General features: G+C 35.7%; 1 protein-coding gene across 2 annotated transcripts; it reads right to left on the bottom strand.

The window, feature by feature from the left end:
- Nucleotides 1-2,263: 2,263 nt before the first annotated feature.
- On the bottom strand, nt 2,264-13,850 carry LOC101849984 (glia maturation factor beta). 2 transcript variants are annotated; one of them, XM_013090532.2, is made up of 7 exons: nt 13,703-13,850; nt 10,412-10,508; nt 9,547-9,596; nt 8,370-8,502; nt 7,597-7,670; nt 6,548-6,634; nt 2,264-6,178 (listed from the first exon to the last, which is right to left on the bottom strand). In XM_013090532.2, the coding sequence occupies exons 1-6, from the start codon at nt 13,703-13,705 to the stop codon at nt 6,563-6,565; spliced, it is 429 nt and encodes a 142-aa protein (XP_012945986.1). In that variant the 5' UTR covers nt 13,706-13,850; the 3' UTR covers nt 2,264-6,178; nt 6,548-6,562. The 2 variants fall into 2 exon arrangements, with proteins under 2 accessions (XP_012945986.1, XP_005112631.1); XM_005112574.3 differs by having other exon boundaries at nt 2,264-6,634.
- Nucleotides 13,851-14,036: the final 186 nt, after the last annotated feature.

The raw sequence follows: 14,036 nt of genomic DNA, 5'->3' as shown, positions 1-14,036 counted from the left end.
TGTGTGTCTTTTTTCTGTGTCTCTTTCTCTCTGTGTCTCTCTCCACACATAATATTCTCTCTCTCTCTCTCTCTCACACACACACACACACACACACACACACGTACTCACCCACACATACTCTCACACGCATACAAACATACCCTGTCTCTCTCTCTCTCTCTCTCTCTCTCGCACACACACACATATACACACATACTCACATACACACGCGCACACACACACACATACAAACACATACACGCACACACACATACTCACACTCATACGCACATACTCTCTCTTTCTCTCACACACACTTACACACTCTCTCTCTTTCTCTCTGTCACACACATACTCTCTCTCTCTCTCTCTCTCTCTCTCTCTCTCACACACACACACACACACTCACAAACAGGTCCCGTTCCCTCTAGCCACACGCCAATGTATATCTCCGGACTCTCCCCTCCTCGAGCCGCGGTCCTCAGTCGAGAGGTGCGTCTTTAGTAGCCGATACTGAAGAAACTTCCCCCCACCAACGTCATTTATTAATACTCTCACACATACTCACACACACATACTCTCTCTCTCTCTCACACACACACATACACACATACTCTCTCTCTCATACACACACACATAACATACTAGTTTACACACACACACACGCACGTGGGCCACTCCATTCGTAACCAACAAATCTCGAGAACGGAAACCGGTTCTGAGAAATAGAGTTCAAGTTTACATTATATTTTCCCGAGCGTTCGGAGAAATAGAGCTGGCCTAATTATTGTGCAACCAGGATTACACATTACATGTATAAAGCGGCCCATACACTATCAATTATATTACGCAATCCTGGCCATACATCACAATGGCACTGGACATGGGATCTTTTTCTGTTGGCTCGATGGGTACCTGTAATACAAAGTATGTGTCGGCGATGCACTGATAGTTCCAACAAATGTAACAATAACACACAAGCATGCCGTTCATCTGGAGTGCTTTTTATGTCAACACTTAACTGATGAAAGCCTACGATGTAGCACCCACTGCCCAACTAACTGCAAGCTACTATAATAATATAGCTAGCATTATGGCTCGGTATAAAATTATATTATGTGTTTGAGCACGCGGCTTTTGGTGGAAACAGTTAGATCTACGCCAGAAAAAAAAGCTTTCTTCGTCCAGCCGCTGGCTCGCTAACTTAACTAACTAACAGCGGTGGGTTAAAATTTAAAAAAAGAAAAAGAAAAAAGAAATTGCCTGCTTTTCCAAGGCCCCTAATATGCTGCATGTGTGTATGTTATGTGTAGCATTATCATGTTGACATGTGGCTCTAAAACTCATTTCAGAAAAAATTCGTTTAATTGGACAGTTTTACCAGAGAGGGTTTACAGTAATACTACATATTACTGTAAACCCAGTAATACTACGTATTACTGTAAACCCTCTGGTTTTACTTAAAATGCTCTACACCACATAATTTTGCAAGGTATTATTAACGTTGACAATCTTCTCTTGAAATAAAAAACAACCTCAGACAAAACAAAAAATCCTACCCCCCAAAAAACCCCCCAACAAGAACATAAAAAACCCCAAAAACAAACCTTCGCTGTGTAGGCAAAGGCGTATAACTTTAAAACTGATCGCTTAAAAAAATATGCGATGGATTTGTTCAATAGTAGACCTACATTGTAAAGCACATAATATAGAGCTAGCTGCTGAGTGGTAATTTGCGCTATACAAAGGCTGGCCTGGACTTGGCCCATGTTCAGGTGAAGGTACATGTATGTATACACATGTACTAATCATTATAATTTGCATTCGTTTGGAAATAGACTACCCACTAAGTGAACAGTTGTTTTAGTACGAATTTTCATCACAAATTAACAGTCTACGAATTTTCATCACAAATTAACAGTCTCCAAGGGGTTATATTAAGTTTATATAGCTGCTTGATGTTATTTCATACAGCCATTATTATTTATAGTTTCTGGTTTGGTTAGGTAAAAGTTGATATCCTTAAAATACTAATAATAGCCGGCACTCGTTATGTCAGTTCATTGGCATCAAGCCGGCAACCCTGACTGAAATATCCAAGAGGTCACTTTGAATCGAATGTTTGAAGTTTGAGTTTTCTTTGCTTTTCATTTACTTGGTTTGATAACGTCAGAGACAGATTATATCAGGAGAGCCTGCCATTGAATCAAACTGAACTGACGCAACACAGTACAACAATGATTCCTGCACAAAATCACAAAATAAAACAACCAACTAACAGTTTATTTTCACTTCTTTTAATTTTTTTTTCACGATTGTCTTGAGAGGCAAATTTTCTCAAAGGGTTTTTATTCAATACAATAAACTGTTTAAGTTTCAGATGTACAATGTCAGTCAAAAGGTACTCATAAATTTTTTATATACTTCAAGCCCGGCAATAAATGAGTGTATAATAATACAAGCAGCTTTTGGGGTTTCAGCTGCAGATCTGAATGACTATTAAAAAATCAAACAAAAATGATCTCCTTGTACATCATGACAGAACTATAAGATTTGAGCGGGAGGTTTAGCACTACACTTTCCCATACTACAATAATATGTCACATTAGTTGTTTTTTTGCAAACCAAATAAGACATTATTTTTCAGTTCAAGAATAACAAAATCTGGATTTGTCATATTTTACTTTTTAAAAATATTGCTATTATCATTTCCCCCCCAAAAGTTTCACCTCTTCATTGTGAAGGATTATGCAAGTCTATTGGTGGCAAAAACAGATATTCAGCAGTGGAACAGGATGCATTACGTGCTGAAAAATATAAAGAATTGAATTCATTGAAGACAGTGAGTAAGACAGTGAACAGGTACAAATATTGAGTTTTGAATTTAAACTTTGACCAGAAGAGAGCTGAGGTGAAAAAGCATCTCATGCACAATTTATGAAACAAAAATGTTAAAACAAAATTGTGAATGACAATTTTTAAAAATAAGACAATAAATGAAAGAACAAGGAGGCACTCTTTATTTTCAAATAGAATGCACAGTATAAAGGGAGGGCCAACTAAATACTGATGCATAGTAAGGCCCAAGATAAAAAATAACAGAGATGTAAAAAAAAAATTGCATTCATGGAATGTAACTTGTTTCTTTAAGACTACAGTACATTCTGTCATCAAAGAAATAAGTGCATTCAACGGAGATGGGTTGCAACTTTAATGTACAACTATACACCCACTTCAGAAAAGTTCACACAGTGAGTTCTATGTTCAATGTAGGCTATGGGTTAAACATTTATTTACACTGACAGAAACAGCTCCATAGAGTGAGGCTGCAGCCTGAGCAAAATGTAGCAAGCTTGCAAACGTCTCAGAATCAATGGATCAGAGACAACACAGAGAAAGACCAGATGTTTAGAACTTGTACCTCCTATTTACACACTCTTTTTCTTACATACAATTGTGATAGACTAGGACTCTCACTGAAAAAGCCAAAGCAGCGAGTGGAATGTAAGAAATTACACAAACAGCTTATATTTAGTAATACTTCACAGGAGGTCTGTTGATACTGCACTGCAGACAGCCATTATTTCCTTTCAGAATATATTTCTCATATCATATTATCTCTTTCCATGCAAAATGTGGTTAAAGTTGCACTGACTCGTTTTAAAAATTAAACAAAATCAAAATAAACTACCTCTAGCAGCAATAATACTCTCTGATAAGAATGCATACAAGAGTTGTTTTTAAAGTGTTGCCATGAGTACACTTAATAAACCACGTTTGATCACTTACTAGCTTTAAACGTGTAAACTGCACTTTCTGTCCGAAACATTACAAATACAAATACATCTAGATCTATATAGTGGCCAAGATATGAACTACCCATGTACAGAATCACAGAGGCCACTGGTACTGATGACGATGCAACATACAGGCATTAAAATAAGTACCTTCCATATGCTATGCTTATGGCTACTAAAAGTACTAGATCTATATATATATAAAATTTTCTTCCTACATGCCTGTCTAAAAAATAAACTCATTTGCAGGTAAATTTTTGTAAAGATAGTGATAAATTTCTATGTATAATTGAAACATACTGGAAGTGTCTCTGCCCTTCACTGATTGTGTTGTGTGTCATATACAATGAGTATATATTCATAATTTCACATAATATGTTGTATAATCCTACTCACCTTGAGTAAGCCATGAAAGCAAGTTTAATTCAACTGGCATTTGTAAATCATTTGGGGTGTAAATAAATCCCTCCAAGAACTGACCTAATCCTCAATATTAAAAAAATCAACCACATCAGGTCACAAGGACCATGCAGCATCTTTTGTTGGGTCAAACTAGAAATGGGGGAAAAAAGCGGCGTATTAAAATGCCTGCTTCTCTCAAAACGCCAAGCTCTTTAAAAAAATGTCTTCTTCGGATCATTACCGGAAAACCCTCAAAGAAAGTAGATCAGAATCATATAAAAATTGCTTTTTATAAACTCATTTGCATGGTGCCTCTGCCACATGACAATGTTCATGGGGAAAGAAAGGAATTAGAACAGACACTGTCTCCACAGGGATTGAAAGAAATATATGTGGAAACAATAAAATACAAAGATTTTAAAAAATTAGTGCACATCGTTGGCAGTTTTCTCTTTACAGTATAAAAATTAACATACAAAAGAAATTCAAGACACAAATACCCTCAAGTAAGGGAGCATTTAATTGTTGAATATAATGTGAAAGTTTGACACCCTCTAAAGACAGTTCAGACAATTTATTATATGTGTGTGTGTGTGTGTGTGTGTGTGTGTGTGTGTGTGTGTGTGTGTGTGTGCCTAGAGAGAGGTCCCAGTTATCGGCAAAGCTATAGTTCCATCAGAAAATACATGTTTAACCATTTCTTAAAAACATAGAAAGGATTTTATAATATTTAAAGTCTAAATATTTTTATTAGTTATTTTTGAATCATGTACTTCACTAAAAATATGCTAGAAATTGGGTTTTCCACCAAACTTTGTTTTTGACACCCTGTATTACAAAATATGGCATATCTTTAAAACCACTCCGGATATTTTGAAATTTTTTTTTTTTTAAAATCAGCATGTTCAGAATTGAATTTGCTACTAGAATGTCTCCTTATGTTAATATCCACAACTATTGACAACTGGGACCTTTCACCAAGCACACACACATATGAAGAATGCAGTTAGCTTGTCTATCAAGGTTAATCAGAATTGTGTTACAAACTTCCAAACATAATCCTAATGCTTTCCCCATTTGGCAATTGACCTCTTATATCTTGCATGCATGATGAAGATGTTGGTAGAGTAAGGACTTTTTAAAAACTTGAAAAGTAAAAAGACACTGCACACTACACACACTTTAGTTCCTCTACCATATAGACCAGAGCCCGTGCCTGAGTGAGTGCAAAATTTGCCTTTTCCCGTAAACTTAAACAGGTATCTCTCAGCTGCACCGGAGAAAATATGACAGTTGATCCAAAAGTACTCAGATGCATGGATTTTGTAGGCTAAGGGAGCTAGGAATCAAAGGCCTAGAGACATTAATAAAGGTTGGATCATGAATTGAAAAAAAAAAAAAAAAAAAATTATCAGTACTTCAGATGTAATATTTTTATTTGTCAATGCACTATGTGTATTAACTTGGAAAAAAAAAGCACGACTTCAAACATGGCACAGCAAATGTTCAAAGATTGAACACTATCAATCTTAACATAGCTGAATTCATTTAAATTGTGTGTTACAAATGAATAAATTTCTTTCCATATTACAAAACAAAAATTATGCATCCCTCAAAATACCTCTTTCTTCATAAAAGACAAATATATTGCCTTTGAGCTTTACTTTGTTTAAGAAACTGACTCAGTAGTAGAGTTTCTGGTCGGAAACAATGTTTCTGACAGAATTTCACAGAACTTTGATCTTGACAAAAGTCTGCAAGGATAGTTTGGGTAAGAAACAAGGCCATTTATACTAGCAGCAATCACACAAATAGAAAGGCAAAAGATTCTTGTTTGCATCCTTACATTTATTTACAAAAAATTGCAAAGTAAATAATTTCTGTTGACAAACATCTTTTTTCTACATATCAATCGTGTGGCAAAAAGTTGTTATCAATGAGGGTAGTCTTTATGCAGAATATTATGATGTTTTCCCATGTCATACGACCCCTGGAGTCTGTCGAAAAAGGAGCAAAAATAAGGAACCTGAAGTAAGAACTGTAGTAGAATGGAGGATTACACAGAGTATTTTCAGGGTTTTTTGGGTCCCCCCCTCCCTCTTTTTTTTTAAAATCAACAGATTTGGACATTGGATTATTTTTTTTCCCAATTGAAAGAATTGACAGGAAAAAACAAATATAACCTCAGTAATTTTACTTTTAATTTAACAAAGACTATTTGGCATTATTTTCAGCAATATGTGCCTGACCCAAACAGAATGCAAGACAAATTACTGTATGATCAAAATTAAAAGATAGAACATAGTTTACAATATACAAACATAGTCTTTGTACATGATAGAAAGATATTCACTCAGAACACTTGCCCTGAGAGATGATGACTATTTGAAAAGTTTGAGCTTGTCCAAAACAGTTTCTTCTGTGAGATCTTCAAGACTCCTCAGTTCAATCACCTGACAGATACAAGAGGTCCATATAAATGAAAGGATAACAGAATAGAATCACTGAATGATTACATCTGCACAGTAGAATGTATGGAACTATTCAACAACAGTCTATTCCCATCAGTTTACCAACACTCCATCTGCTTTACACAATATTAAGTTGAACCCCCTCCCCCCCTGAAAACCCCCAAAAACAACCCAAACAAAACTACAAAAAACAACAAACACCCCCCCCCCCCCACCCCCCTAATTCAATTCAATGTCTCCTCTCCTCATCTTTCTACAGTATTGCAAAACATTGCTGTAGTTATAAAACTTTTCTGATCAAGATTATTCTACATCTAACACATTATCATCATCTCTTGTTTCATGTTATATCTTTAGCATAATAACAATACTGATCGACAAAAAAATTTCAAGCACTGTTGAGAAAGATGTCACTTGCCTTACGATGGAGATTTGTTTTAGCTCAGAACTACAACCTTAAAGTTAAACTTTACATCTACACAATGGTCAGTTTACAGATAACAAAACAATAAAAATCTTCTACAGAATTGCGGTATAGTTCTAACAAACAGAGGGGCAGGAGGAGGGGGAACTCTGTTATTTACCTTATTTATGAATGTGGAAACATGTGTGTTGAGTGAAACATGCAATTGTAAAACAAAACATTAAAACAGAAAGCATTACTCCCCAGAATAAATCATATCTTTCCCCTAAATCTGGTTTGTATAAAAGTCATGAGTGAGCAAGTTACTGAGTGCAGGACAATGTAGAAAAGAGGGAGGGAGACTGAGAGGGAGAGAGAAAGAGAGAGGGAGAGAGAAAGAAAAAGAGAGAGAGAGAGAGAGAGAGAGAGAGAGAGAGAGAGAGAGAGAGAGAGAGAGAGAGAGAGAGAGAGAGAGAGAGAGAGAGAGAGAGAGAGAGAGAGAGAGAGAGAGAGAGAGAGAGAGAGAGAGTGCATTAATTACCTTGGTGAGTCCCAAATTTTTTACAGCTTCTAATTTTGAACCTGCATACATCATTTGCTGCTCAGGATTGCATCCTGAAAAAAACAACAAACCAATAATCATATTACATAATGAGTTAATTTTCATAGCTGACAATGAAGAAATATACGGAAAATGTTGAATCACAAGTCCCGGGATTGGGATCCTGAACTGGCAAACACATATATGTGACATTGCTTCCTTAAAACTAAAATTCATCTGCTTTTAAAACAATGTTTCGATCCTGGGAACTTCAATATTACCATTTCAATGACAAGCACATCTGTGCAACAACAAAGCCAAAAAAAAGTATCAACAAAACTTTTTCAGACCTCACATGGAACAAAATGACAAACATGATAAATACACAGAAGTTAAACTGACATCTGTGGTGTGGCAGTTAGGTGCTTTGCTGTCACATGCAGGAGACCTGACTTCGATTCCTCAGTATTGAATACGATATCTCGGTTTTTCTGCTTGGATGTGTTGCATACATATATCCCTCTCAGCCCGGGTTGTCCCCGACAGGCAGGGTCAGAAGCCTTCCTCCTAAATAAGCTTAAGTTGAGGGGGGGGGGGGGGTTAAAAAACCCACACTAGATGTAATTTTCTTTTTAAAAATGTTTTTTTTTTTGTTCTCCAAGGAATATTTCTACTTTTAGTTTTAATCCTTGTCCAAAAGCAAAACAGGAGAAGCACACAACTACCACTTGTTGCTGAACTGAAAAAGGGCATTATCATGTAGGCCTACTGACCTTGGGGAGTGACATAGATGAACATCAAAGGAAATGACGTCCGTCCATCATCGTGTTTTTGTACATAGCTCAAGATGATGTACCTCGGCTGTTGAGCGGGCAGCTCATCCTGAAGATCTTCAATTGTGATATCCTGCAGATAAATATAACAACAATGAATCACTAATCACGAAGTGACACACACAAATTCACCTTAAAATGTTTTCTTTTGTCAAATGCAAGTAGATGGATATTTGCAGATTTCGATAATTTACAGGTCAATACATTTACCAATATAATCTTGCAAGAAAGACTTCAACAGTGGTACAGGAGTGCTTACTTTGACTGTACAGGCCCAATAAGATAACCCCCCCCCCCTCAAAACCTTAATTGGACTACCCTTTTTTCGCTACGGTAACTGATCCTCAGAATTTCAGAGTTATTTTCGCTTCCCCCCATTTAGCATCTATGTCGTTCATTTTAGTTTTATCTATGTGCTTAATGGCAACAGCACACCACTACCAGAGTATATTAAAAGACTATTATAATTTAGTATAAAAGAACACTCTACAAATATCTCAAATAAGGTCACCCTCAGAAAATAATGCTCTAATCAACATGCAGTACAAATGTAAAGTAAATCAGACACAGTACCTTTACTTTCATGAAAGCAGTTTTTAAGAAAAGATGTAGGAATATATTGAAATATCATAATCATGAAATGAATATAACATGAGTGAAAATGTGAAAGAGATTTTTAAATGACCTTTCAAAAAAAAATTCATTCAGCATAGGCTAGTCTAATTATGTTTGCTATTAGGGGCTATTCCACGGTAACTGACGGGACATTAACATTTGGACTATATTTTCTTACAATGATAACACTGTAATTTTATATCATTTAGATTTTAAATGATCAGAAAATTTGTAAGACAGATTAAAAACTGTATTAAATTCAGTCATTTGAAAAAAAGTACTTTATACAAATTCTGTAACATGTTTAGTTTTGGTAACTGACCAGCCAAATGAGGTATTTTATCTTAATAATATGTCTTCCAATGTTCTGATCATAGAAAGTTGAAATAAATTAACTGATATTGAATTGTAAGAAAGTATAGTTAAAATGTCCTGTCAGTTACCATGGAATAGCCCTTAAACAAAATTATGACCCTGTCACTTTTCAGTAAAAAACTTCTACCTCATGTTCCTCATCCAGGACAATAGTCAAAGTAGGCTTGTCAATTTTCACTGAGGGCATTCAATTGAACATTATCAGCAAATCATTTTGTAAATCTCTGATTGCCAATGGCAGGCAGCAATAATGGTCTGAAATAGCATGCAAGAAAGTCTTCAAACAGACTTGTGAGTATCTGTGTGCGTGTATGATATGTGTGTGTGTGTGTGTGTGTGTGTGTGTGTGTGTGTGTGTGTGTGTGTGTGGTGTATGTGCATGCAAGCAAGTATGTGTGCATGTGTGTGTGTGTGTGTGTGTGTGTGCGGTTGGGAGAGGGCATGTATCAGCATGTTTTATGTGTATGAGTTTATACATTTATGAAAGGAAAGAAAGAAAAGGGGATGTGTATTGACAAAACAGTCAGAAACAAAAAAGGAACAAAAGAGGAAATTAGTGGATAACAAAGTGAGAGGAAAAAGAAAAGATATAAACCAAGCTATTTGTGAAAAGAAATCAAGATTAAGTAAAAAAAAAAAAAAAATACATCTGAACCCCACGAAACAATATTACACCAATTCTATGGTCTTTCAGGTGTTCACAAAAATTGACAAACTAATTTTAGCAAAAATAACATAATTGCTCGTTCTAATATTGAAGCAAAAGCATAGATTACATTTAAGGGTGATTTGGTGGATCCAAAGAAACAGAAAAGAAGAGCCCAAAACAACTGTAGAAGGAGAAAGAGCTATGATAAGACCTATTAAGAGCAATGAAAAATCCCATTTCCCTGAAAAAGAGTGGTTTCAGGGCAAACAATCAGATCCCAAAATATAGAGAATATAATTAATAATAGAACTTGTAATCGCTATCAGAGAAAAGTGTTACTTACAAACAATTGCAGCAATATTCTTCTCTTTCCGCATTCTGAACTTTTTCACTAAAGCTAACACATCAGCTGATGTTTCACAAATAGTGACATTGCTTGACTGAAATCAAAATAAATTGAAAAAGATATTAGTTTATTTAACACAAAAGAAACGGCTATTAATTACAACAAATAACCCATCTATACACCAAAAAAAAATGACATAAAATTTATAATAACCATTCATTAATAATAATAATAATAATAATAATAATAATATCATAATGATAATATTAATAAAAATACTATAATAATACACATTTATGATAATTAATATAGTGATCAAACAATAATAATAGCAACAGGGTTAAATATATTAAAAATGATTAATGGTAATTATTGATAATAATTTAACGTTCGCCTGACAGCGCCCAACAATGACCACTGCATCTGCAGGGAATAATTTCTTAAAGAAATTAAATAAAGCTTTAGGTACAACTTGAATCTTCTGCTATGGCCAATATATAATAAGACAAATTTTGGCAGAGAAGAGTCACATTTTGAGCTTTTAAAAGCTTCACTTCCATGTGGATGTGCACATCTAGCGGTGAGCTTCTCTCTCATCCCAAGGGTGGCGATAAAGGTTTGATTATATTACAAATGCTTTTGAAAGGCCCATTCATGATGAAGTATTACAATGTGTGCATGTGTGATGAGAGAAAAGATGTCTGTGTGTGTGCGTGTGTGTGTGTGTGTGTGTGTGTGTGTGTGCCTGCATGCGCTTGTGTGGTGCATTTAAGTGGATAAGTGTGTGTGTGTGAATAAGGGTGTGTGAGTGTGTGAGCTATTTTCACAGTTTTGTACTTTGATTGATAATAAAAAGCACCTAGAACTCTGTGTAAACGTAAGCAGGCGTTAAAATAGAGCAAATGCTTATAAAAATGCACTTCATACAGTAACCTGGATAGGTCGAACACAGATTACTCGCAATCACGCATCCGTCGAACTGTGCCTACGGTCCCGTTTTGTCTCCCTTACAAAAACCTAACTTTTTACACACACTTTTACTTTTTTAAAAAAGAATACCGCTATATTCATCCAATAGAGGAGTAAGTAATGACCCATCTACTTTAAAAAAGAGATTGATGCAGTAGAAGAGCACTCATTCATCAACAGGAGCTCAGTTTCAAGTCCAGACAACTCATTTGACATTTAAGTTAGAAAACAAATTATATATAGATATTATATTCATCCATGGTCCTTCCCTCTTTTCTACTTCATCCTCCCATCTCTTCATAAAATTACTTCGACAACCGTAGCAGGGGAAAGGTTTTTGAATCTATCCTTTCTTACTTTACTGAAATTATATTATCAATTTTCCATTCCCATATATATCATCTTTTGAAGGATGATGAAAAGAAACTCTATCAGTCAGTGTCAGGGGTCCAATGTGCAAGCAAGAAAAGAAACAATTGCACAGTACCATCTGAGTACCACACCACAAAGTATTCTGAAAAGGCATTCACAGTTGTTAAGTTGTAACATTGACTTTGTCTTCCTTTAACAACAAAGAGAGAATTTCAATAGAAGACAGGATTTTACTGACTTTGAATTACATTTATGAGGCCTTAAATTTAATTAAATAGTGTAGGCAGGGCAAGTATCATAGGATGATAGGGCCAACAATACAGGGGTGCAAGCAGTGCAAAAGTGACAGGGTGTGAGTGTCTGGATCTAGATTCTAGATCTAGAATAGATTTCTAGAGTAGGCTAAAGAGTGACTATTTCTTCAAACGCTCGGGCAAATAAACTTGACCTCTATTTCAGAATTTCTCCAAACGGTTTCAGTTCTCGAAATTTTTTGGTTATTTGCGAGAGTTCGGTGTCATCTTTCATTCTGCGAGGACTGGGAAGAAGCATTTAATTTTTTTTGCATCGAATTCAATTTCATGAGCTAGAGATTTTTAGATGTCTGAATATTCAGATCCTTCAATTGTGGTTGGGGCAACGTTCCCGGACTATACTTCATTTGAAAATGCTTTCAAATTCAAAATGTACTGCGAGAAAACAAGACTGCTCGACTTTGGCAGTAACCTTTTGCATTTAGTCACCCCTAAGCAAAAACTCTAGATCTACAAAAAAAATACCTCCACGCCCCTACACCCTCCTCCCGTTCACACCTTATACACACACAAACAAACACACACACACAGGCCACTCCACTTGCAAATAACCCAAAAATCTCGAGAACAGAAACCGTATTATTGAGAAATACAGTTCGGTAAGATTGAAGAATATCGGACCAGCGGACTGACTTTGCCTATGTCTCAACCTTAGGAATTCATGATTTTCCCCAGTTTTTATCTCTCAATGGAGAATCTCGGACCGGTAGATCTAATCATTAAAAATTTCGTCAGGGGGGAGACCCCACTGAACCCCCCACCCCCTCCTTCACCCGCCGCACCCACCCCACATTCTCGCGCAATAATGTGTATACGAGTGGTCCAGTATTCTTCAATCTTCCCTAGAGTTCAAGTTTATTTTCCCGAGCGTTCTGAGAAATAGAGGTGGCCTAATTAACTATAATATAATAATGTCTATCTCTAATATCTAGATCTATAAAGACTTTTAGGCTAGATTCTACTTGTTTGTTGAAGTCATTCAAGTTTAAGGCCTGGATCTAGTTGATTATATCAAAACTAAGGCTAAGACTACTATGATAGTCTATGTCAGACTATGATGATGTGTCATCTGTCGTGAATGTAAAAAAACGGCTTTCTCATTTATCTTAACTTAGAAATTACTAGATTTCTAGATCTAGATCTATTACGTTATTATAGGCTTCTCGTTAGCCAAGACTCTTTTTTATAAAACACACACACATAGAAATCATAGATATAATAGGGGAGCCTATAATAGGCCTATAGAATCTATAGATCTTTCTCTATAATAAATCATGACAGGCCAACTCCTAACCTAAGTTCTAAGTCAGACTAGATTCTAGAATCTAGATCTAGATCTAGATCTATAATCTGGATCTACATCTAGATCTAGATCTAGATATATCTAGATTATAGATCTAATCTAGATATATAGATCTAGACTAGATCTATACTATATATCTAGATATAGAATCTAGATCTAGATCTAGATCTAGATCTAGATCTAGATCTAGAAAATCTAGATTAGATCTCCTCTTGACAGATTAAACTGGTGGCAACTATGATTTACTGTGAAGATAAACGGAACGTGTAAGTCTATTTTCAAACCTACGTTTAGTTTAGTCTTAAAACACAAATTAGAATGCGTACTGACCATTGTTATTGTAGCAAGTTTGAACCACTGGAAAGACAAGTTGGTGGGTTTAGTTTGGAGGGTCTTCGTCGATTTGTAATATCCAGGAAGCAACGAACCACGGCGACACTCCCCCTCGATGCGGAAGTAAAAATCCTGAAGCCAGGCCAATGCTAAACTTGTGAAAGAAGATCACAAAGTTTGGGGGGTGTTGTGATCTGAATTATAATAAACTAGGGCATAAATATTATGGTCCAACTCTTGATTACGGTATGTTCCTAATTTGTAGCTTGTGTAATGCGAATAGTTGGCCAAATTGTAGCTCTTTTAATTACAATTGGAATTTTTGGAATAT

This window comes from Aplysia californica, unplaced genomic scaffold (genome assembly GCF_000002075.1).
Source record: "Aplysia californica isolate F4 #8 unplaced genomic scaffold, AplCal3.0 scaffold01325, whole genome shotgun sequence".
Taxonomy (NCBI): domain Eukaryota; kingdom Metazoa; phylum Mollusca; class Gastropoda; order Aplysiida; family Aplysiidae; genus Aplysia; species Aplysia californica.
This window is presented reverse-complemented; position numbering and strand designations above follow the sequence as displayed.

Excerpts from the sequence above, each read along its gene's own strand:
- LOC101849984 (XM_005112574.3), bottom strand. Across the intron at positions 8,503-9,546 it reads TCCTGGATGAGGAACATGAG|GATATCACAATTGAAGATCT; the intron begins GTAGAAGTTTTT and ends ATTTATCTGCAG. Across the intron at positions 7,671-8,369 it reads CATCTATGTCACTCCCCAAG|GATGCAATCCTGAGCAGCAA; the intron begins GTCAGTAGGCCT and ends TGTTTTTTTCAG.